Genomic DNA, 27,679 nt, shown 5'->3' on the forward strand with positions numbered 1-27,679 from the left:
AACGAAACAATGCGACAGATTGAAACACTGTCTTTTAATTTACAATAAAACTGTGAGCTCCAAACACACCACCCTTCTCACTTGCTCTATTTCTCTCTTATTCCCTCTCTCTTTCCCTCTCACTTCCTTAACTGAGGTAAATGCTTGTAAATGTTCTACAAAATATTCCAGTTTCGCCCCTCCACAAACAATATCCGAACGATCGACTAATCTCAATCCCTTCAGAAGCAGCTGCTAGTGACTTCCATCGATTATTCATTTATTCCTTCCCCTTCATTGACAATCATTTCAGTTTCCTTACAACCACATTTGTCAGCTACTTGTTCTCCCAAATTACGCATCAGATGATTCTCTCCTTTGGCAAATTCTGTGAAAGCAACGTTGATATTAATGACAACGGAACATTTCTAAACGCTTCGTAATAGACATTTTTCAATGGTAGACCCAATTATTTCTCTTCATTTAATAACCCAACCTCTGTGTTTAGTTATAATTTGGATATAATTTAAAATTTCAATAGAAACAATGGATCTTTTCGGTTTCAACGGCAATTTTTAACATAATTTCTAGGTAAGAAAAAAATTTTAAACTTCGTATACTGGTAGAATGTGCTTATAAAACATCTTTTTCTCTTGACAAAATTCTATAGTTTGTAAGATATTTGTTGTTTTTTTTCTTCAATTTCTGCAATTTCAACCAATCACTGACGTCTATTGAGGTAAAAAAAAAAAACATTCTGTGCCGTATGAATATGTCCCTCGTTTAAGAAACAGATTGGGTTTATTTACATTTGTGAAGAAAAAAAGATAGCCTTCCCCCCACCCCTAACTCTAACCCTAACCTTAACTAACCCTAACCTAAAACAGAATGAAATGCAATAGATCGATACTAGGGTCATAATTTTGGGTGACAATTTCATATGACACCGCTAGAAAAAACTGCCGTTCAAACCGAAAAGATGCGAAACAATTGTGTGCAAAAACATTTATTAATGCTTATAGGTAATACTTTCTTCATTAGACTTAACACAGGCCGCAGCTTCTCTTGCATTTACGACACAAAGAAGGAAGTATTCGACATTTCACAGATTTGTTTTTATAGATATGATAGCGCTGACTTTTGTCGCGGAACACGGGAAAAGAAATGCGAGTTAAAAATATATTTTCTAGAAATACAAAATTTATGGAAAACTGTAGTCTTATTTCAGAAAATGACACCTTGTAGAATCACGAGAAAACCCCTTTTTGTAACTTCATTATGGCGATTTTATGAAGTTTACATTTTGGGAATTGCCTTTTACATACAGAAACACACGATGACATGCACATATACATTTACGTATACACACATGTTGACCTACAAACGCACGTTTACATGCATACACACGTTCACATACATGTTTATATGGACACGCACACACACACAGACACACAGAGTTATAAATGCGATCTCCGCCTGGTTTTCAGTGCCTCTCCCCGTCTGGCTTTCTAGCTTATAGACTCAGTCCCTTGGAAGGCTACATCCCACGTATTTGGTATCAGTGTATTCCCGGAAATGTTTCGATGTTAATTTGACCCATTGATCTGTGGTGCAGATTTCAGGCCACTCTACAGCACCTTTAGTTCTTAGTAAAACGTGAACTAAAGAATATAACAATAAAAGTAATATATGTGCAATTTGTATATCCAAGAGCGTTACACCTCTGTATATAGTGGCTATTTAAGCAAGGTGTTCGAGGATGATCAAAGGGTTGAACGGGTTGTGATGAAGGGGCAATAACCCCATGAAATATGTCATGCTCCCATTACCCCTTTTTTCATCTTCGATCTCATTGTTTGTTTACGCCTGAGCTCTCGTATACGATTCGTTTTAACAAACATCATTGGTATCTGGAATTTCTAGAGAATATTTGTATAGACAATCTTAACAAGTAGTGTAAACGTGAACTGCCAAAGTAGTAGAATGGGGTATTGTTTGATATCGTTTGATATCCTTTTATAGTATAATTTGGTTGCATAAGGAAATACTGCGTACCTTGATAAATGCAAGGAAAGCGGTGAGCTGGCAGAGTCTTTAGCACGCTGGACGAAATGTTTAGCTGTATTTCGCTCATCGCTAAGTTCTGAGTTCAAATTCCGCCGAGGTCGACTTTACCTTTCATCCTTTCGAGGTCGATAAATTAAGTACTAGACAAACACTGGGCCCGATCTAATCGATTAGTCCCCTCCCCACAAATTTCAGACCTTGTGCCTATAGGAAAAAGGATTAAAAGGATTAATAAGTGCAAGGCTTACTAGAGTGCTAAAACAAAATGGAGTTTGGTTTAAGAATTATCCTTAATTCCGAAATTGCAAGACAAACAGAATAATTCAAATTTTTGGAATTCTTTCAAATTTTACATATGGTTAGGTAGTAAAAGACTTCTTATTGGTTTAGAATCGTTTTACCTCCTCCCCTTTTACCAAATTTGCTGGCCTTGTGTAACTAAAGCGAGCTTTTCCTTTCATTCTTTAGGGCTGGATGAAATAAGTACCATTTAGGATTTGGGGTCGTTCTAATCGATTTAGACCTCTCTTAGAAATTGTTGGCGGCCCTGTACCAAAATTTGAAACTATTATTATTATTTTTATTATTCAATTTCACTCGCCCTGGGAGCAAACAAAATAAATCACTACTACTACTACTACTACTGAGGCAAGCGAGCTGCCAGACTCATTCGCACACCCGGCAGAAGGTTAGCAGCATTTCGTTCGTTTTATATTTTCAGTTCAATTTCCACCAAGGTTGATTTTGCTTTTCACCCATTTCGGGGTCAATAGAATAAGTACCAGTTGTGTACTGGTATCGATGTAATCGATTTGCACCTTCTCTCAAAATTGCCGACATTTGAAACCATTATCGTTATTTAATCTTTTTATCCCAGCTTTTGTTGGAGTTCCTGGAGTTATGCAGCCGTAGCCTACGGTACCATGCTACTCGTTCTTTTCAGTTATCTAATACTTTCCTGATTATTTTGGTTGTGCCAAGGAGGCAAACATTTTGTAACAGTTCTACTGGGCACTCTCTTCTACTTTCCTTTACATTTCTTTTGATGCCTTCTGATACTGTCCCCCAGAACCCAAAAATAATTAGCACTTCACCTTCCTCATTTTACATAGCCGGGCATTTTGGTACTTAAGAGGATTGTATATATCTATTTCTTCGCCTTCCTTTACTATTCGTGGGTCAAAGGGGCAACTATATAGCACACGCATCTATTAAGCTCTAGCACCTGATCTTTTAGGATTGGGAAGTCCCAGAGGATGTTGCTTGTCTCCGACTCTGCAACTCTCTGTTGTTTCTGCTCATACCACATCTTGCCTCTCTCTAACCCTCACTTTTTGCAGTTTCCAATGTAGCACTATCGCTACCTGATAATGTCGCCACAACATGTAGTGGTTTTGGACAAGTCTAGGGTATCTGTTCCCGATATAGGCAGTGGTTTCGTCCATTTTGTTACAGATGCAGATCAATGGAGACACTTGCTTATTCCAAAGGCTGAACCTCCAAATCATGTTTGGTCTTGTGTTGCCAGTATATAGCTCTCAGTCTCTTTTCCAATATCCCTTTCTTCAGCCAAACCCACCTCTGTTTCCCAGCAACTTCAGTTGTGGATGTATAGAATTGATTGCATAGACCGTTGTGGCGTAATTCTTCTTCATGTCCTTTTTGTACTTCTTCCTTTGTTTTCCCATTTTTTCTCTGCTTTCAGTATTCCCTCGTTTCTAACTGAGACTAGCAAGGTTTCCTTACTCTGGGCTAGGTACCTCATTAAGCTCTCGAGTTCGATACGCACGCAGTATTCCATACTTACCAGACCCTTCTTCCAATTGCAATCTCCATGTATTGGTGATCAGCGTTTGCACTTGGATGATGGGCTTCATGCATCGTTTGGAGCTTTCTTGTCTTCCTGTCTAACTCTTTTAGCTCTTCCTCTGCACACTTCAGGATTCCAACGCCTTACCAAACTACTGTGTCTACACGCGAGTTTATTGCCGAAATCATGTTTCTGGCATTCAGGTTTGAAGCCAATCGCAGGAACTCTCTTTTTGCCATTTCCTTCATGTTATTGTGTTTAAGAATATCCGCCTCAAGTATTTCCTGGTGTTCTTGTTATTAACACAACTCACAACAAGTCTGAGGAGCTTCGTTTTCACTGCTCAGCTTTCTGTCTTACTGTGCTATATTCTTTGAATGGCGCATGCACTTTTAGCCTTCGATGTTGTCTTTCTTTAGTCAACATACAGCTGCGTTCTCTCCCTTCTTTTAATCTTTTCCGTCGAATGTTTCGTATCCTGTATTTTGTATTCCATGTAAATATACTTTCACTCGCCTTTATTTGTCTTCCAGCTTTCGTACAAGTTCGGCAAGTTTCGCTCTCATAGCCGCCTTTCTACACAAGCGGCTCCTGCTTTCGACACCGTTGCAGTTTAAATTCTTACTATCTGAGCACCTGCTCCGTGAATATCTATACCCCACATGCTTTAGCATTCTCTGCCACACACACACACACACACCACACACACACACACACACACACACACACACACACATACACACACACATGTATATATATGTTTGTCTAAGTATTCATAAGTAAAAAAAAATAAGCATTCGTTTATGTATCAGTAGAGTGGGTATGTTAGTCAAAATATACAATATTGTTGCTCCATTGCAGTTGGCATTAACAATAGATTTTGCACTGGATATTAGACAAATGTTATCTAATGTTTTTACTCTTCAGGGATAACAAGTACAACAAAAAATAAGGGCTGCTCTGTTATTGGAGGTGGGGAAGTTTTAACGACCAAAGGAGGATGTTATGAAGAGATAAGTCTCTTGACTCCCCACCCTCTAAAAACCTGTGCTTTGATACAGCGAGTGTCTCGTAGGTTAACATGTGTGTGAGTGTGTGTGTAAGTGCTTGAATGAGTTTGAACGGGATGGTATGCGTAGAGGTTTGATATGTGTGAAATGATTAGGAGGGGTTCCCAAATACCCTATGCTTGGGTGCATATGTGTATATGTGTGTATGGTTTGGTGAAAACTTTGTTGGGTATTCAGGATGTGATAGTGGAAGGACCGATAGCAGAGTGTCTAACGTTTATAATAACGGAGGGTTCTGTATCTAATCTGAAAATATGATTGATGTATTTCTAACCTCTGCATTTTATGGTGGGTCATTTTCACAATGTGGAATGACATTCTTGGGAGATATTCCGAATGTCGACATTCTATACATCTGCTGACCCTTCCATCTAATCCTAAACGTTTCTATTTCTAAATATTTCTGTTGAACTCCAGTCTTGCTCTATTTTCTTTCCTTTCTACCTCTACGTTACTCAAGTATCCTGACCCATCTAAGAATTCCTTCGCCCTACAAACAAAAATGAGCCATATTGTCTACTCTTGATGTCACTTCCACCCTCTATTCGAGGCTATCTGCAATCAGTCTGCAACCATTACGTGCGCCATTTCGCCTTATCTCAAATATATTCTTACCGTTCTTGCATAAATTCTTTTTCGTCTCATTTGTCACTTCAGTGAGCGACCATGAGACCGCAACTTTTGTCTTTTACAATCTTTCCAGCAGATGGCTCATATTCTCAAATACTACCAGAGACAGATATGAGTTTCTGGCGAGTAGTTCTCAAACCACCCACAATTTGGCACCTTTGCGACCTCCTACAATCACGCCTGTATTTGCTACTTCAATTCCACGCCGCAAACTGACATCGTTTTCCACTTCTAATGCTAATGACTTTCAAATATATTACTTCTTCGAACATTATTTGTTGTGCAAAATAGCATCTCTACAAAAAGAAACTGACCAAAATGATCCCGTTTTGGCCTACTACATCCTTAAGCAATTCCGAAATCCTCAAACATCTTGCTCTCCACTTAAATTCACTTGGGCATTCGCCTGACCACCTTTCCCTTTGTGTTATATATCAACACTGTTGTGATAGGGAAACAAACACAACTCATAGAATAACGACTCAATTTCGAGCTTTCTTCATCTACATTTTGAGTCTCCACCTCACATTCACCCTTCATCTGAGTCTCTACCTCAAAGTTTTCTTATTTTCCTTCTCACTCCACCAGCCAGCACACTTCAATTCTCCCCTCTATCCTTCATCTGAGTCTCCACCTCACATTTCTCTTCTTTTCGTTCTCACTCCACCAGCCAGCACACTTCACTTCTCCCCTCTATCCTTCATCTGAGTCTCCACCTCACATTTCTCTTATTTTCCTTCTCACTCCACCAGCCAGCACACTTCACTTCTCCCCTCTATCATTCATCTGAGTCTCCACCCCACATTTCTCTTATTTTCGTTCTCACTCCACCAGCCAGCACACTTCAATTCTCCCCTCTATCCTTCATCTGAGTCTCCACCTCACATTTCTCTTCTTTTCGTTCTCACTCCACCAGCCAGCACACTTCACTTCTCCCCTCTATCCTTCATCTGAGTCTCCACCTCACATTTCTCTTATTTTCCTTCTCACGCCACCAGCCAGCACACTTCACTTCTCCCCTCTATCATTCATCTGAGTCTCCACCCCACATTTCTCTTATTTTCGTTCTCACTCCACCAGCCAGCACACTTCAATTATCCCCTCTATCCTTCATCTGAGTCTCCACCTCACATTTCTCTTATTTTCCTTCTCACTCCATCAGCCAGCACACTTCAATTCTCCCCTCTATCCTTCATCTGAGTCTCCACCCCACATTTCTCTTCTTTTCGTTCTCACCCCACCAGCCAGCACACTTCACGTCTCCCCTCTATCCTTCATCTGAGTCTCCACCTCACGTTTCTCTTATTTTCCTTCTCACTCCACCAGCCAGCACACTTCACTTCTCACCTCTATCCTTCATCTGATTCTCCACCTCACATTTTTCTTCTTTTCGTTCTCACTCCACCAGCCAGCACACTTCACTTCTCCCCTCTATCCTTCATCTGAGTCTCCACCCCACATTTCTCTTATTTTCCTTCTCACTCCACCAGCCAGCACACTTCAATTCTCCCCTCTATCCTTCATCTGAGTCTCCAGCTCACATTTCTCTTCTTTTCCTTCTCACTCCACCAGACAGCACACTTCACTTCTCCCCTCTATCCTTCATCTGAGTCTCCACCTCACATTTCTCTTCTTTTCGTTCTCACTCCACCAGCCAGCACACTTCAATTCTCCCCTCTATCCTTCATCTGAGTCTCCACCCCACATTTCTCTTATTTTCCTTCTCACTCCACCAGCCAGCACACTTCACCTATCCCCTCTATCCTTCATCTGAGTCTCCACCCCACATTTCTCTTATTTTCCTTCTCACTCCACAAGCCAGCACACTTCAATTCTCCCCTCTATCCTTCATCTGAGTCTCCACCCCACATTTCTCTTATTTTCCTTCTCACTCCACCAGCCAGCACATTTCACCTCTCCCCTCTATCCTTCATCTGAGTCTCCACCCCACATTTCTCTTATTTTCCGTCTCACTCCACCAGCCAGCACACTTCAATTCTCCCCTCAATCCTTCATCTGAGTCTCCACCTCACATTTCTCTTATTTTCGTTCTCACTCCACCAGCCAGCACACTTCACCTCTCCCCTCTATCCTTCATCTGAGTCTCTACCTCAATTTTTTCTTATTTTCCTTCTCACTCCACCAGCCAGCACACTTCAATTCTCCCCTCTATCCTTAATCTGAGTCTCCACCCCACATTTCTCTTATTTTCCTTCTCACTCCACCAGCCAGCACACTTCACCTCTCGTCGCTATCCTTCATCTGAGTCTCCACCCCACATTTCTCTTATTTTCCTTCTCACTCCACCAGCCAGCACACTTCAATTCTCCCCTCTATCCTTCATCTGAGTCTCCACCTCACATTTCTCTTCTTTTCCTTCTCACTCCACCAGCCAGCACACTTCAATTCTCCCCTCTATCCTTCACCTGAGTCTCTACATCAAATTTTTCTTATTTTCCTTCTCACTCCACCAGCCAGCACACTTCAATTCTCCCCTCTATCCTTCATTTGAGTCTCCACTCCACATTTCTCTTATTTTCGTTCTCACTCCACCAGCCAGCACACTTCACCTCTCCCCTCTATCCTTCATCTGAGTCTCCACCCCACATTTCTCTTATTTTTCTTCTCATTCCACCAGCCAGCACACTTCACTTCTCCCCTCTATCCTTCATCTGAGTCTCCACCCCACATTTCTCTTATTTTCGTTCTCACTCCACCAGCCAGCACACTTTACCTCTCCCCTCTATCCTTCATCTGAGTCTCCATCTCACATTTCTCTTATTTTCCTTCTCACTCCACCAGCCAGCACACTTCACTTCTCCCCTCTATCCTTCATCTGAGTCTCCACCTCACATTTCTCTTATTTTCCTTCTCACTCCACCAGCCAGCACACTTCAATTCTCCCCTCTATCCTTCATCTGAGTCTCCACCTCACATTTCTCTTCTTTTCGTTCTCACTCCACCAGCCAGCACGCTTCACTTCTCCCCTCTATCCTTCATCTGAGTCTCCACCTCACATTTCTCTTCTTTTCGTTCTCACTCCACCAGCCAGCACACTTCACTTCTCCCCTCTATCCTTCATCTGAGTCTCCACCCCACATTTCTCTTATTTTCCTTCTCACTCCACCAGCCAGCACACTTCAATTCTCCCCTCTATCCTTCATCTGAGTCTCCACCCCACATTTCTCTTATTTTCGTTCTCACTCCACCAGCCAGCACACTTCACTTCTCCCCTCTATCCTTCATCTGAGTCTCCACCTCACATTTCTCTTATTTTCGTTCTCACTCCACCAGCCAGCACACTTCACCTCTCCCCTCTATCCTTCATCTGAGCCTCCACCCCACATTTCTCTTATTTTCGTTCTCACTCCACCAGCCAGCACACTTTACCTCTCCCCTCTATCCTTCATCTGAGTCTCCACCCCACATTTCTCTTATTTTTCTTCTCATTCCACCAGCCAGCACACTTCACTTCTCCCCTCTATCCTTCATCTGAGTCTCTACCCCACATTTCTCTTATTTTCGTTCTCACTCCACCAGCCAGCACACTTCACCTCTCCACTCTATCCTTCATCTGAGTCTCCATCTCATATTTCTCTTATTTTCTTTCTCACTCCACCAGCCAGCACACTTCACTCCCCCCCCCTCTATCCTTCATCTGAGTCTCCACCCCACATTTCTCTTATTTTCGTTCTCACTCCACCAGCCAGCACACTTCACCTCACCCCTCTATCCTTCACCTGAGTCTCCACCTCACATTTCTCTTATTTTCCTTCTCACTCCACCAGCCAGCACACTTCACTTCTCCCCTCTATCCTTCATCTGAGGCTCCACCTCACATTTCTCTTATTTTCCTTCTCACTCCACCAGCCAGCACACTTCACACTCTCCCCTCTATCCTTCATCTGAGTCTCCACCCACATTTCTCTTATTTTCGTTCTCACTCCCCACCAGCCAGCACACTTCACTTCTCCCCTCTATCCTTCATCTGAGTCTCCACCCCACATTTCTCTTATTTTCGTTCTCACTCCCCAGCCAGCACACTTACCTCTCCCCTCTATCCTTCATCTGAGTCTCATCTCACATTTCTCTTATTTTCCTTCTCACTCCACCAGCCAGCACACTTCACTTCTCCCCTCTATCCTTCATCTGAGTCTCCACCTCACATTTCTCTTATTTTCCTTCTCACTCCACAAGCCAGCACACTTCAATTCTCCCCTCTATCCTTCATCTGAGTCTCCACCTCACATTTCTCTTCTTTTCGTTCTCACTCCACACCAGCCAGCACACTTCACTTCTCCCTCTATCCTTCATCTGAGTCTCCACCCCACATTTCTCTTATTTTCCTTCTCACTCCACCAGCCAGCACACTTCACCTCACCCCTCTATCCTTCATCTGAGTCTCCACCTCCATTTCTCTTATTTTCCTTCTCACTCCACCGGCCAGCACACTTCACTTCTCCCTCTATCCTTCATCTGAGTCTCCACCACACATTTCTCTTCTTTTCTTCTCACTCCACCAGCCAGCACACTTCACTTCTCCCCTCTATCCTTCATCTGAGTCTCCACCTCACATTTCTCTTATTTTCCTTCTCACTCCACCAGCCAGCACACTTCACTTCTCCCCTCTATCCTTCATCTGAGTCTCCACCCCACATTTCTCTTATTTTCGTTCTCACTCCACCAGCCAGCACACTTCACTTCTCCCCTCTATCCTTCATCTGAGTCTCCACCACACATTTCTCTTTTCTTTCTCACTCCACCAGCCAGCACACTTCACCTCACCCCTCTATCCTTCATCTGAGTCTCCACCTCACATTTCTCTTATTTTCCTTCTCACTCCACCAGCCAGCACACTTCACTTCTCCCCTCTATCCTTCATCTGAGTCTCCACCTCACATTTCTCTTATTTTCCTTCTCACTCCACCAGCCAGCACACTTCAATTCTCCCCTCTATCCTTCATCTGAGTCTCCACCTCACATTTCTCTTATTTTCCTTCTCACTCCACCAGCCAGCACACTTCACTTCTCCCCTCTATCCTTCATCTGAGTATCCACTCACATTTCTCTACTTTCCTTCTCACTCCACCAGCCAGCACACTTCACTTCTCCCCTCTATCCTTCATCTGAGTCTCCACCACACATTTCTCTTTTCTTTCTCACTCCACCAGCCAGCACACTTCACCTCACCCCGCTATCCTTCATCTGAGTCTCCACCCCACATTTCTCTATTTTCCTTCTCACTCACCAGCCAGCACACTTCAATTCTCCCCTCTACCCTTCATCTGAGTCTCCACCCCACATTTCTCTTATTTTCGTTCTCACTCCACTAGCCAGCACACTTCAATTCTCCCCTCTATCCTTCATCTGAGTCTCCACCACATTTCTCTTATTTTCGTTCTCACTCCACCAGCCAGCACACTTCACTTCTCCCCTCTATCCTTCATCTGAGTCTCCACCTCACATTTCTCTTATTTTCGTTCTCACTCCACCAGCCAGCACACTTCACCTCTCCCCTCTATCCTTCATCTGAGTCTCCACCCCACATTTCTCTTATTTTCCTTCTCCTCCACCAGCCAGCACATTTCAATTCTCCCCTCTATCCTTCATCTGAGTCTCCACCACATTTCTCTTATTTTCCTTCTCACTCCACCAGCCAGCACACTTCAATTCTCCCCTCTATCCTTCATCTGAGCCTCCACCCCACATTTCTCTTATTTTCGTTCTCACTCCACCAGCCAGCACACTTTACCTCTCCCCTCTATCCTTCATCTGAGTCTCCACCTCACATTTCTCTTATTTTCTTTCTCACTCCACCAGCCAGCACACTTCACTTCTCCCCTCTATCCTTCATCTGAGTCTCCACCTCACATTTCTCTTATTTTCGTTCTCACTCCACCAGCCAGCACACTTCAATTCGCCCCTCTATCCTTCATCTGAGTCTCCACCTCACATTTCTCTTATTTTACTTCTCGCTCCACCAGCCAGCACACTTCAATTCTCCCCTCTATCCTCATCTGAGTCTCCACCCCACATTTCTCTTATTTTCGTTCTCACTCCACCAGCCAGCACACTTTACCTCTCCCCTCTATCCTTCATCTGAGTCTCCATCTCACATTTCTCTTATTTTCCTTCTCACTCCACCAGCCAGCACACTTCACTTCTCCCCTCTATCCTTCATCTGAGTCTCCACCTCACATTTCTCTTATTTTCCTTCTCACTCCACCAGCCAGCACACTTCAATTCTCCCCTCTATCCTTCATCTGAGTCTCCACCTCACATTTCTCTTCTTTTCGTTCTCACTCCACCAGCCAGCACACTTCACTTCTCCCCTCTATCCTTCATCTGAGTCTCCACCCCACATTTCTCTTATTTTCCTTCTCACTCCACCAGCCAGCACACTTCACCTCACCCCTCTATCCTTCATCTGAGTCTCCACCTCACATTTCTCTTATTTTCCTTCTCACTCCACCGGCCAGCACACTTCACTTCTCCCCTCTATCCTTCATCTGAGTCTCCACCACACATTTCTCTTCTTTTCTTTCTCACTCCACCAGCCAGCACACTTCACTTCTCCCCTCTATCCTTCATCTGAGTCTCCACCTCACATTTCTCTTATTTTCCTTCTCACTCCACCAGCCAGCACACTTCACTTCTCCCCTCTATCCTTCATCTGCGTCTCCACCCCACATTTCTCTTATTTTCGTTCTCACTCCACCAGCCAGCACACTTCACTTCTCCCCTCTATCCTTCATCTGAGTCTCCACCACACATTTCTCTTCTTTTCTTTCTCACTCCACCAGCCAGCACACTTCACCTCACCCCTCTATCCTTCATCTGACTCTCCACCTCACATTTCTCTTATTTTCCTTCTCACTCCACCAGCCAGCACACTTCACTTCTCCCCTCTATCCTTCATCTGAGTCTCCACCTCACATTTCTCTTATTTTCCTTCTCACTCCACCAGCCAACACACTTCAATTCTCCCCTCTATCCTTCATCTGAGTCTCCACCTCACATTTCTCTTATTTTCCTTCTCACTCCACCAGCCAGCACACTTCACTTCTCCCCTCTATCCTTCATCTGAGTATCCACTCACATTTCTCTTACTTTCCTTCTCACTCCACCAGCCAGCACACTTCACTTCTCCCCTCTATCCTTCATCTGAGTCTCCACCTCACATTTTTCTTCTTTTCTTTCTCACTCCACCAGCCAGCACACTTCACCTCACCCCGCTATCCTTCATCTGAGTCTCCACCCCATATTTCTCTTATTTTCCTTCTCACTCCACCAGCCAGCACACTTCAATTCTCCCCTCTACCCTTCATCTGAGTCTCCACCCCACATTTCTCTTATTTTCGTTCTCACTCCACTAGCCAGCACACTTCAATTCTCCCCTCTATCCTTCATCTGAGTCTCCACCCCACATTTCTCTTATTTTCGTTCTCACTCCACCAGCCAGCACACTTCACTTCTCCCCTCTATCCTTCATCTGAGTCTCCACCTCACATTTCTCTTATTTTCGTTCTCACTCCACCAGCCAGCACACTTCACCTCTCCCCTCTATCCTTCATCTGAGTCTCCACCCCACATTTCTCTTATTTTCCTTCTCCCTCCACCAGCCAGCACATTTCAATTCTCCCCTCTATCCTTCATCTGAGTCTCCACCCCACATTTCTCTTATTTTCCTTCTCACTCCACCAGCCAGCACACTTCAATTCTCCCCTCTATCCTTCATCTGAGCCTCCACCCCACATTTCTCTTATTTTCGTTCTCACTCCACCAGCCAGCACACTTTACCTCTCCCCTCTATCCTTCATCTGAGTCTCCACCTCACATTTCTCTTATTTTCTTTCTCACTCCACCAGCCAGCACACTTCACTTCTCCCCTCTATCCTTCATCTGAGTCTCCACCTCACATTTCTCTTATTTTCGTTCTCACTCCACCAGCCAGCACACTTCAATTCGCCCCTCTATCCTTCATCTGAGTCTCCACCTCACATTTCTCTTATTTTACTTCTCGCTCCACCAGCCAGCACACTTCAACTCACCCCTCTATCCTTCATCTGAGTCTCCACCTCACATTTCTCTTATTTTCCTTCTCACTCCACCAGCCAGCACACTTCAATTCTCCCCTCTATCCTTCATCTGAGTCTCCACCTCACATTTCTCTTAATTTCCTTCTCACTCCACCAGCCAGCACACTTCACCTCTCCCCTCTATCCTTCATCTGAGTCTCCACCTCACATTTCTCTTATTTTTCTTCTCACTCCACCAGCCAGCACACTTCACTTCTCCCCTCTATACTTCATCTGAGTCTCCACCTCATATTTCTCTTATCTTCTTTATCACTCCACCAGCCAGCACACTTCACCTCTCCACTCTATCCTTCATCTGAGTCTCCACCTCACATTTCTCTTATTTTCCTTCTCACTCTACCAGCCAGCACACTTCACTTCTCCCCTCTATCCTTCATCTGAGTCTCCACCTCATATTTCTCTTATTTTCCTTCTCACTCTACCAGCCAGCACACTTCACTTCTCCCCTCTATCCTTCATCTTCATCAGTGTTTTTTTTTCTCCTAGTTGTTACTGAGTATGTGTATCTGCAGCCTTTCTTTCACTGCTACTATTGTGTCTGTGTGTTCAGTATCAAATTACCTCTTTCCTTGTTCGCTGTCATTCGCTGTGTCTGTGTGTTCGTTCCTTGAATCAGCGCGCTTCGTGCGTCCGTTCCTGTCATTGCCCACACTTCACTCACACTTTCAACGTTTTTATAAGCATTCATTACAAACTTTAACCATTCGTCTAGATCATTGGTTTTCTATCATCATTCCCTGTGGGCCCCTTTAATTCCTAATCTACTCAACTGGAAGACCTTCCTTCCATGTGTATAAAACATCCTTGCTTTTATAAGTAAATATTTATAGGAAATGTATAAAAAAATTAAAGCATTTTGGGTGATATGATGTATGAGCAAGTTATTGCACAAAATCTTACATGGAATCCGAAGTCCCACATGGACCCAGAAGGGCCATATGGAGCCTGGTTTAGAACTACTGACGTAGGCATCATCTTTCCTATTTCCATTCTGTAATGAAGTACAACAGTTAAAAATGATATACTTTCCCGCCCCACCGCCGCTGAATTCCTTTCGTTTGATTTGTTGTTGTTGCAGGAGACCAACAAAATGTTTAAGGGGCTTTCATAATTAGATCAATAATTGCTTAGTTTTCAAGAAAGATTCCATGATAAAGGCATGTTTATGTTCTGATTCATCAATGCTACTGAGCACGTGTTGATAACGATCTTCGAAAATAGATGTAGGCTTGTTACATACAATAAGTGGAATGATGTTTTTCTAAGATAAAATATTAAGACGGAAAATTTCCGCTCATATTTGTTACATTCTTATTAAAGTTATCCAGAGATATTAGCTGGAAGCGCATATATCATTCAATGGAATTAATGAGAAGCATGAACTGTCTTAAATGACAATCATGTTTATCCAAATCCTCGTGAATACTGAAAGAAAAAAACGATTAGACGATCAGAGTTGGTTACAATCAGTCACTTTTGGGATAGTAGTCGAAATACCCGAAATAAAAAAAAGTTGGCTCAGCGTTATTTAAGGACTTCAGCTCATTTGTTGAACAAAAGAAATACATTCTTGGATTTGTTATCTTAAATGATTAAAACCATTAATCGGATAGCCACACTGAACATACATACATACATACATAAATACATACATACATACATACATACATACATACATACATACATACATACATACATAATATAAATAATATATAAATATATGCATACATACATATATATATGTACATACCTTCATCTATATGTATATATAGTTGTTTCTTACAGCAGAAGAAATAGCTAGATTCTTTGGCTGCTATATCTAAAGTTCGGTGTGTGGTGAAGCAAATTCTTTTACCTAACCCTTATTTTAATAAATATTGTTTAAGTTTACCGCTAATGGTCTTTTACATACCGAATCACTACTTGAGGGAATTATTAATTATTAATTAATTAATTAATTAATTAATTAACTTTCCCCTTTATTATTATTATTGTATATAAACATGCATATATGAGTACTGGACATCAAAAAAAAAACTCAATGAGAAATGAAAACTTAAAAAACAAAAACATGGAAATGAATTTTTTTTTCAAACAACGAAACACAGAGTACAAGACATACAACACAAGGAATATTCCCCTTCTTCAGTTGTCCTTGTTTCCTCTACTCCGTTTCGAAGGTAAACATACATACATACATACATACATCTACATACATACATGCATACATATATTAAGAAGATCATCACTTGACCAAGTGTACATTCATCATGCTGGTGACATCAGAAATTTTAGATGGCAGCTCCTTGAGTAACATTCCTTGTCTGATAACCTGGAATTCATGCCCAAAGACGTCCCAACAATCTACCGCAACATATCATCAGATGAAAGGTTGGGCCTCATATTAGCAGAAGACTATGCATAGACATGTTGTTGCAGATATGTTGGTATGGAAACAGGAAGAAGACCCTCGTATATATATATATATATATATATATATAAACAAGTCAAATTGCGATAAAATAAAATTAATTATTATCGCTGGTGAAACTAGCACGGGCCATATATTATTCATATATCAGTACATTAAGAGGCGAAATATGTGCTAGAAACACAGAAGCTAGATAAATTTAGTGAAATGAAGATAAAAACATTTACTAACTCGGTTCCTCTTAGACTGCAGTTTCGTTCTTTTCAACAATAAAGATAATTTATTTGCTCAGGGAGAATTCATCGGTAATTCATATATATATATATATATATATATATATATATATATATATATATATATATATATATCTTTTATATATATAAATCTGAGAATGTGTGTCTGTCTGTCTGTCCGTCTGTCTGTGTGTTTCCTTAAAACTTGAGAACTACAAAACCAATTTCATTCAAATTTTACACATGCCTTACTTTTTGTCTAGGGCGAGCCCACAGCAATATCATATCTTCTCCACTACGATTCCTTAAAACTTGAGAACTACACAACCAATTCCATTCAAATTTTACACATGCCTTACTTAGTGTCCATGTATTTTCATGGGCAAAAAAATGTTCAACTTCTTGCCTAGAGCGAAGCCATAGCAATATCATATCTTCTCCACTATTTCAGTATTACGTGTTAAAAGTGAAACTAAAACGTTTCTCTATTTTATGTTAGATACTTTCACTTTAACAATAACAATAATAATAACAATTGAATTATATGTAGTAAGTAATAATTAAAATCAAACTAGATTATAATATAATCGTAACATAACAAAAGTAAAAATAGCAATTTGGTATAAAATTGCATCAATGACTTGAACTTGAATAAGTGGTTTCACATGAATGGGAATAAATTAAAAATAAAATTAGCGTGCAGAAATGGAATAGTCCAGATGGAGAATAAAAAATTAAATTAAAGTGAAGACTATTGTCTATAAAGTATATAATGTAGAGAAAAAAGATTTGAACACATGGAGGAAAGCACCTTCGAAAAGTGTCTTGGTGCGACTATGAAAGGTATTCTAATCAGAGGCGGTAACTTCGCCACAATAGAAACAAGGTTCGAGTCAACGGAGCGTGCAAAGGAGTACTCGACTCGAACTTAAAGTGGAAATATTTTATTTTTACCTTTATATCTGGGATGTAGGACGTTCCGGAAAAAAATTAAAAGTGACCCCCCCCCCCAAGAAGTAGAGGTAGGCTGGATTGTAGCCACACTTCTATACAAGAGGGAGGAAAGATAAAATTGCTCGAAATTACAAGAGACGGGCTAACAGTTCCAGTCTGTTATATATTTTGAGTATTGTTATCACTAGCGATATCAAAATATAACTTTGTATTTTGTATTTTATGTGTAGATGTATATATATATGTGTACATGTAATATGTACACATATATATGCACATATATATATGCACTAGCACTATGACCCGGCAACGACGGGTCTTTAATGCTACTATATATATATATATAATATATAATATATATATATATATATATATATATATATATATCTTTTATAAATATAAATCTGAGAATGCGTGTCTGTCTGTCTGTCCGTCTGTCTGTGTGTTTCCTTAAAACTTGAGAACTACAAAACCAATTTCATTCAAATTTTACACATGCCTTACTTTTTGTCTAGGGCGAGCCCACAGCAATATCATATCTTCTCCACTACGATTCCTTAAAACTTGAGAACTACACAACCAATTCCATTCAAATTTTACACATGCCTTACTTAGTGTCCATGTATTTTCATGGGCAAAAAAATGTTCAACTTCTTGCCTAGAGCGAAGCCATAGCAATATCATATCTTCTCCACTATTTCAGTATTACGTGTTAAAAGTGAAACTAAAACGTTTCTCTATTTTATGTTAGATACTTTCACTTTAACAATAACAATAATAATAACAATTGAATTATATGTAGTAAGTAATAATTAAAATCAAACTAGATATAATATAATCGTAACATAACAAAAGTAAAAATAGCAATTTGGTATAAAATTGCATCAATGACTTGAACTTGAATAAGTGGTTTCACATGAATGGGAATAAATAAAAATAAAATTAGCGTGCAGAAATGGAATAGTCCAGATGGAGAATAAAAAATTAAATTAAAGTGAAGACTATTGTCTATAAAGTATATAATGTAGAGAAAAAAGATTTGAACACATGGAGGAAAGCACCTTCGAAAAGTGTCTTGGTGCGACTATGAAAGGTATTCTAATCAGAGGCGGTAACTTCGCCACAATAGAAACAAGGTTCGAGTCAACGGAGCGTGCAAAGGAGTACTCGACTCGAACTTAAAGTGGAAATATTTTATTTTTACCTTTATATCTGGGATGTAGGACGTTCCGGAAAAAAATTAAAAGTGACCCCCTCCCCCCCAAGAAGTAGAGGTAGGCTGGATTGAAGCCACACTTCTATACAAGAGGGAGGAAAGATAAAATTGCTCGAAATTACAAGAGACGGGCTAAAAATTCCAGTCTGTTATATATTTTGAGTATTGTTATCACTAGCGATATCAAGATATAACTTTGTATTTTGTATTTTATGTGTAGATGTATATATATATGTGTACATGTAATATGTACACATATATATGCACATATATATATGCACTAGCACTATGACCCGGCAACGACGGGTCTTTAATGCTACTATATATATTATATATATATATATATGTATGTATATATGCACACACATATATATATGGGCGTATGTGTATGTTTGTGTGTGTGTCTGTGTTTGTCCCGCCATCACCACAAGACAACCGACTTGGTATGTTTAGGCCCGTGTAACTTAACACTTCGGTAAAATAGACATTTGAATAAGTACAAAGTTTAGAAATTAGGTGATTGAATCCGTTTATTGCACAAAAGACTCAAAGCGATGCAGCAGAATAGCCGCTGTCTAACAACTAATGTAGATAAATAAAGAAATAATATGTGATAGCTGCATACTGTAAATGTGAGGTTCTTCACAGTTAAAATGTTGGTATAGAAAACAGGGTGTATAACAGAAAGGACTAAACATAAGAGGAGGACACATATGATGGAGATCCATTGAAAAGGTCACAGGAGGAGGGACCAACCATGTTAAACAAAGGACACAATAATAGCGAAAATAATAAAGCTAAAGTAAAGACCACGTGAGTGTAGTTAGTTGCATATGTGTGTGTGTGTTTGATTCTTGACATTTATAGGTGGTTGTTCCATGGAGAAGTACGAAAGTTTAAACCCAGGAAAACATACTAGACATGCATGCATACATACATATATAAATGCATACATACATACATGCATACATACATAAATACGTGCATATTTTCACAGTGACTACACAAACTTCTCATAACTGAAAACCACTTCTTTGCAGGCCTGAGAAATACTTCATGTGTAAACACTAGTTTTTCCTTTACTAGTTATACGTGTAACCTACATCTAGATAACCACACTTATCTTTACACTGTGATGCAAAATCACACCGATAGCCTATACACAAAAGCTTATCCAACTCACGAGGGAACCTTTAATCCCAGTATGCTACACAGAAATCTACGAAACTGCAATGACATTTGTTTCAGTTTAATCTCTATCGTAAGTAGGATAGATCACGTTCTAGAATTGATCTATATTGTAGTTCCACAGATTGCTTGCACTTCAAGACGGTGTCACTTCATCACATTCCAAAGTTTCACAACAGTCACCAGACTTTAGACGTCGATGTGGAACATAGAACTAAGTATTTTCCAGTGCACATAGGAAGGGCGAAATAATTGCTCTGTTATCCTCGGACGGGCATCAGAAACAAATTCATTATCGCACAAAGCATTATAGTACGATACGTCCTTATTTCTAAAATACAACATAGACTGAGGTATAAGAAAACTAGTTAATTTTTATCATCATCATCATCATCACCATCATAATCCACCGCACGCTCCTCCTCCCTCCTCCTTCTCCTCCTCAACATCATTATCATCATCATCATCATCACCACATACATTCAACTGAGTAATTATGTTCGAATGTTTAACTTACCTTTCCTATGATGTATGTTGCTTCCCGGGCATATTCCGCATGTTTTCCTGCAGCTCTTCGACATATGATGATACATGCGTGTACATCCATTATTTTTAGCATGCAGCCGACACGTGAAAATTAAGTCTCGACATTCAGTCTCTTCATAGAAATAAAGGAAAATAGGAAAATAACAAATAGAAGAAGTATGTGAGTTGCAGAACAGTCACTGTTGATAGCACACTTGTTCAAGATGCTCTCCTGTCTTAAACTTCAAGACCTTGCTTTCTTTAATTACAAATGTAACCCACAAAAAAGTGACTTTTGGCAACTTAATCAAGTGTGTCAATAACATACATATATACATCCGTCATATTCCCATATACTCTAGATTAATTTATATGTAATGACACTGATAATACTGTCAGCAATGTTGGCCAACAGAATGTTTAAGGGGTTTTCATAATTAGATCAATAATTGCTTAGTTCCCTAGAAAGAATCCATGATAAAGGCATGTTTATGTTCTGATTCATGAATGCTATTGAACACGTGTTGATAACGATCTTTGAAAATAGATGTAGGCTTATTATATACAATAAGTGGATAGATAAAATATCAATACGGAAAATTTCCGCTCATATTTGATATATTGTTATTAAAGTTATCCACAGATATTTGCTGGCAGCTCATATATCATTCAATGGAATTAAAGAGAAGCATGAACTGTCTTAAATGACAATCATGTTTATCCAAATCCTCGTGAATACTGAAAGAAAAAACGATTAGACGACCAGAGTTGGTTACAATCAGTCACTTTTGGGATAGTAGTCGAAATACCCGAAATAAAAAAAGTTGGCTCAGCGTTATTTAAGGACTTCAGCTCATTTGTTGAACAAAAGAAATAAATTCTTGTATTTGTTATCTTACATGATTAAAACCATTAATCGGATAGCCACACTGAAAATACATACATACATACATATATACATACATGCATACACAAATACATACATAATAATATAAATAATATATATATATATATGTACATACCTTCATCTACATGTATATATATTTCTTTCTTACGTTACAAGAAATAGCTAGATTCTTTGGCTGCTATTTCTAAAGTTCGGTGTGTGCTGAAGCAAATTCTTTTACCTAACCCTTATTATAATAAATATTGTCTTTTACATAATGGTCTTTTACATACCGAATCACTACTGGCTAGAATTATTAATTATTAATTAATTAATTAATTTTCAACTTTTAAAATTTTATTGCATATATAGGCGCAGGAGTGGCTGTGTGGTAAGTAGCTTGCTAACCAACCACATGGTTCCGGGTTCAGTCCCACTGCGTGGCAGCTTGGGCAAGCGTCTTCTGCTATAGCCCCGGGCCGACAAATGCCTTGTGAGTGGATTTGGTAGACGGAAACTGAAAGAAGCCTGTCGTATATATGTATATATATGTGTGTGTGTGTTTGTGTGTCTGTGTTTGTCCCCCTAGCATTGCTTGACAGCCGATGCTGGTGTGTTTACGTCCCCGTCACTTAGCGGTTCGTAAAAGAGACTGATAGAATAAGTACTGGGCTTACAAAGAATAAGTCCCGGGGTCGATTTGCTGGACTAAAGGCGGTGCTCCAGCATTGCCGCAGTCAAATGACTGAAACAAGTAAAAGAGTAAAAGAGTAAAAGAGTATATACCTGCAGTTATGGGTACAGGACATATAAAAAAACTGAATAAGAAATGAAAACATAAAAGCAAAACATGGAAACGGAGTTTTATTTCAAACAACGAAATACAGAGTACAAGACATACAACACAAGGAATATTCCTCTTCTTCAGTTGTCCTCATTTCCTCTACTCCGCTTTGCGAAGGTAAACATACATAAATACATCTACATACATACATGCATACATATATTAAGAAGACCATCACTTGACCAAGTGTACATTCATGATGCTGGAGCCTCAGAATTTTTAGAAGGCAGCTCCTTGAGTAAAATTCCTAATCTGATAACCTGGAATTCATGCCCAAAGACGTCCCAACAATCTACCGCAACATATCATCAGATGAAAGGTTGGGCCTCATATTAGCAGAAGACTATGCATAGACATGTTGTTGCAGATATGTTGGTATGGAAACAGGAAGAAGACCTTCGTATATATATATATATATATATATAAATTGATCAAAATAAAAACATGATGCCAAGGATTCAGCGGTACATATGTTTCGGGCCTTTATTAGACAGATTTATAACAATGCATAATGTATGTCTGTGGCCTATATATATATATACTTTATTTAAAGTAGCAGAAAATTCAACAAAATCTGTTACTCTGAGTTTCTCGTTGCCGTTCATCAGACAGTTTTTGCTAGCAAAAACTGTCTGATGAATGGTAACGAGAAACTCAGAGTAATAGATTCTGTTGAATTTTCTGCTGCTTTAAATAAAGCATATTACTCTACCACTGGTATTTGAGTACTCTTTTTTCCAACCTGTTTCACATTTATGTGTTTACTCCGGTATATATATATATATAAATTGATCAAAATAAAAACATGATGCCAAGGATTCAGCGGTACATATGTTTCGGGCCTTTATTAGACAGATTTATAACAATGCATAATGTATGTCTGTGGCCTATATATATATATACTTTATTTAAAGTAGCAGAAAATTCAACAAAATCTGTTACTCTGAGTTTCTCGTTGCCGTTCATCAGACAGTTTTTGCTAGCAAAAACTGTCTGATGAATGGTAACGAGAAACTCAGAGTAATAGATTCTGTTGAATTTTCTGCTGCTTTAAATAAAGCATATTACTCTACACTGGTATTTGAGTACTCTTTTTTCCAACCTGTTTCACATTTATGTGTTTACTCCGGTATATATATATATCTTATTATAAAAGGCAGATTTTATCTGCCTCCCTTTGTCTCTTATAGAAATCTACAATATAGGATTTCTTCAATTACAATTTACCTAGCATTTTTAAGAGTAGAATGCATCGGGTCGTGCCAGGTCCAGTTTTTAAAATTTCAACCCCAATTAAGCAAAATTTAGAGAAAACTCACATTGTGGTGTGTAATTGAAGTGCTTTTCTTAGTGTGGGCTACAGCACACACACAAAAACGGAGCGATCTGCTTCACTCACGCTATCACCCTAATTTCTCCTCCTTTCTCTTTGCAAGTGTACCTTAACCACTACTAAAAAAAACACATCAAACAGAAACAAATAAATACATAACGATTTACTCCTCACACAATTTCTTCAATTAGAGTTTACCTATGATTTTTCAAAGTACTTTCATTCGGTCATGCCATACAAAATTTCTTTCAATTTCACCCCCAATTAAGACAAAATTCGAGAAAACTCAATATTTTAACATTTCACTCCGAAAGCATTGATGTACATGTGTGCGTGCATGAGTGTGTGTGTGTGTTTGATGGGGTGTGCGACACAGAAAGTGTGGTGTGTAAGTGAAGTGCTTTTGTTAGTGTGTGTAAAGAGACAGAGAGAGTACACATACCTACGTACACCTAAAGCACGCACACACACACACACAAGCGGAGCGCGAACTTCAAAAGAACTTCGCGCGCTATCTATCTGGTTTGCCATTCCTCACACACACGCATACACATACATATATGACAGTGACAAACACAAACGTTTCAAACAACTACATACAAACACGTGTGTGTTTGTTATTAGTAAAAAAGGCGCCAAACACAACTCACTTCTCATTCGAACACATTTGCAAAAACACACCGACGGTCGAATTGCCATAACAATACAGAAAAGGTAAATTGGTTTTTAATTTACTTTCTGTCGTTAAATTTTGGTAGTATTAATTGGCGAGCGTACTTCTGTTGTCAATTGTTGACAGAAAGAAATTGTAAGCTAATAAGGTGTGTGTGTGTGTGTGTGTGTGTGTGTAGGAAGTGAAGGATAAAAATATTGCAAGAAGTGGACAGATGTACATATATACATCCATACATACATGTGTGTGTGTGTCTATGTATGTGTATTTATATAGAAAGCTGAAGTTGCCTGTGTGCGCCACGTTTGGTAACCTTCAACTAACACCATCTCCTCCGAGACCCTGCGGCGTAAGTTGACCAAAATTGAGAGTATGATAGAAGAAGGGTTGCTCTTCCTTCCGTAGAACATAAAATTCAAATCGGACCATGTTAACACCAAGAATTATTTACATCAAAAGGCTGCTTTTTTCTATGAAAATCCCTATTTTTTACGATTTTTTCACTGCTGTGTCGCCACTTTTCGGTGTATTTCGACCAGAAAAATGTTTACAAAATTTTTACTTTTCAAAATTACAATTCCAGCGGGTCGAATCAAACCCGAGCAACGCCGGGCGATACTGCTAGTATATATATATATATATCTATATATATATATATATATATATATATATATATATATATATATATATATATATACATATATATATATATTTATATGTATATACACACACACACATACATATATGTGCGTATGTGTATGTTTGTGTTTGTCCCGCCATCACCACATACAAACGACTTGGTGTGTTTAGGCGCTTGTAACTTACCACTTCGGTAATTTTAGACATTTGAATAAGTACAAAGTTTAGAAATTAGGTGAATGAATTGGTTCATTGGACAAAAAATTCAAGGCGATGCTCCAGAATAGCCGCTGTCTAACAACTAATGTAGATAAATGAAGAAATAATATGTGATAGCTTCATACTGTAAATGTGAGATTCTTCACCGTTAAAAGGTTGGTTTAGTGAGCAGGGTGTATAACAGAAAGGACTAAACATAAGTGGAGGACACATACGATGGAGATCCATTGCAGAGGTCACAGGAGGAGTGACCAACCATGTTAAACAAAGGACACAATAACAGGTATAATAATAAAGCTAAATTTAAGACCACGTGAGTGTAGTTAGTTGCATATGTGTGTGTGTTTGATTGTTGCCATTTATAGGTGGTTGTTCCATGGAGAAGTACGAAAGTTTAAACCCAGGAAAACGTACTATACATGCATACATACATATATAAATGCATACATACATACATGCATACATACATAAATACGTGCATATTTACACGGTGACTACACAAACTTCTCATAACTGAATACCACTTCTCTGCAGGCCTGAGAAATACTTCATGTGTAAACACTAGTTTTTCCTTTACTAGTTATACATGTAACCTACATCTAGATAACCACACTTATCTTTACACTATGATGCAAAATCACACCGATAGACTATACACAAAAGCTTATCTAAATCACAAGGGAACCTTTAATCCCAATATGCTACACACAAATCTACGAAAGTGCAATGACATTTGTTTCAATTTAATCTCTATCGTAACTAGGATCGATCACGTTCTACAATTGATCGATACTGTAGTTCCACAGATTGCTTGCACTACAAGACGGTGTCATTTCAGCACATTCCCGTCCAGATCCTCATGATTAAAAGGTTCGCAACAGTCACCAGCCTTTAGAAGTCGATGTAGAACATAGAACTAAGCATCTTCCAGTGCACATAGAAAGGACGAAATAATTGCTCGGTTATCCTCGGACTGGAATCAGAAACAAATTCATTATCGCACAAAGCATTATAGTACGATACGTCCTTCTTTCTAAACTACAACATAGACTGAGGTATAAGAAAACTAGTTACTTTTCATTATCATCATCATCATCACCATCATAATCCTCAGCTTCCTTCCCCTCCTCCTCCTGCTCCTCCTCAACATCATCACCATCATCGTCATCGTATAATCATCATCATCATCATCGCATACATTCAACTGAGTAATTATGTTCGAATGTTTAACTTACCTTTCCTATGATGTATGTTGCTTCCCGGGCATTTTCCGCATGTTTTCGGACAGTTCTTCGACATATAACGATAGTTGCGTGTACAACCATTATTTGTAGCTTCCTGCCGACACGTGTTCCTTAAGTCTCGACATTCAGTCTCTTCATAGAAATTAAAGAAAAAAGTAAAATAACAAATACAAGAAGTATGTGAGGAGCAGAACAGTCACTGTTGATAGCACACTTGTTCACAAGATGCTCTCCTGCCTTAAACATCAAGAACTTGTTTTCTTTAATTACAAATGTAACCCACAAAAAAGTGACTTTTGGCAACTTAATCAAGTGTGTCAATAACATACATATATACATCCGTCATATTCCCATATACTCTAGATTAATTTATATGTAATGACACTGATAATACTGTCAGCAATGTTGGCCAACAGAATGTTTGAGGGGTTTTCATAATTAGATCAATAATTGCTTAGTTCCCTAGAAAGAATCCATGATAAAGGCATGTTTATGTTGATACATCAATGCTATTGAACACGTGTGGATAACGATCTTTGAAAATAGATGTAGGCTTATTATATACAATAAGTGGATAGATAAAATATCAATACGGAAAATTTCCGCTCATATTTGATATATTGTTATTAAAGTTATCCACAGATATTAGCTGGCAGCGCATATATCATTCAATGGAATTAATGAGAAGCATGAACTGTCTTAAATGACAATCATGTTTATCCAAATCCTCGTGAATACTGAAAGAAAAAACGATTAGACGATCAGAGTTGGTTACAATCAGTCACTTTTGGGATAGTAGTCGAAATACCCGGAATAAAAAAAAGTTGGCTCAGCGTTATTTAAGTACTTCAGCTCATTTGTTGAACAAAAGAAATAAATTCTTGTATTTGTTATCTTACATGATTAAAACCATTAATCGGATAGCCACACTGAACATACATACATACATACATACACACATACATACATAATAATATAAATAATATATAAATATATGCATACATACATATATATGTACATACCTTCATCTACATGTATATATATTTCTTTCTTACGTTACAAGAAATAGCTAGATTCTTTGGCTGCTATTTGTAAAGTTCGGTGTGTGCTGAAGCAAATTCTTTTACCTAACACTTATTATAATAAATATTGTTTAAGTTTACCGCTAATGGTCTTTTACATACCGAATCACTACTTGCTAGAATTATTAATTATTAATTAATTAATTAATTAATTTTCGACTTTTTAAATTTTATTGCATATATACATGCATATATGGGTACAGGACATAAAAAAAAACTGAATAAGAAATGAAAACATAAAAAAAAAACAAGGAAACGGAGTTTTATTTCAAACAACGAAATACAGAGTACAAGACATACAACACAAGGAATATTCCTCTTCTTCAGTTGTCCTCGTTTCCTCTACTCCGCTTTTCGAAGGTAAACATACATACATACATACATCTACATACATACATGCATACATATATTAAGAAGACCATCACTTGACCAAGTGTACATTCATGATGCTGGAGCCTCAGAATTTTTAGAAGGCAGCTCCTTGAGTAACATTCCTTGTCTGATAACCTGGAATTCATGCCCAAAGACGTCCCAACAATCTACCGCAACATATCATC

The 27,679-nt window shown here is 39.1% G+C and overlaps 1 protein-coding gene across 1 annotated transcript in view; it reads right to left on the reverse strand.

Moving 5' to 3' along the window:
• Positions 1-251: 251 nt before the first annotated feature.
• LOC115209455 overlaps positions 252-27,679 on the reverse strand; it is a 93,485-nt gene continuing 66,057 nt past the window's right edge. The window contains exons 11-13 of the mRNA XM_036501648.1: positions 20,195-20,335; positions 1,055-1,165; positions 252-367 (exon numbers count right to left, since the gene is read on the reverse strand). Coding sequence (XP_036357541.1) covers positions 252-367; positions 1,055-1,165; positions 20,195-20,335 — 368 coding nt within the window. The remainder of the gene's footprint in view (positions 368-1,054; positions 1,166-20,194; positions 20,336-27,679) is intronic.

The sequence above is a fragment of the Octopus sinensis genome, linkage group LG3 (assembly GCF_006345805.1).
Source record: "Octopus sinensis linkage group LG3, ASM634580v1, whole genome shotgun sequence".
NCBI lineage: Eukaryota > Metazoa > Mollusca > Cephalopoda > Octopoda > Octopodidae > Octopus > Octopus sinensis.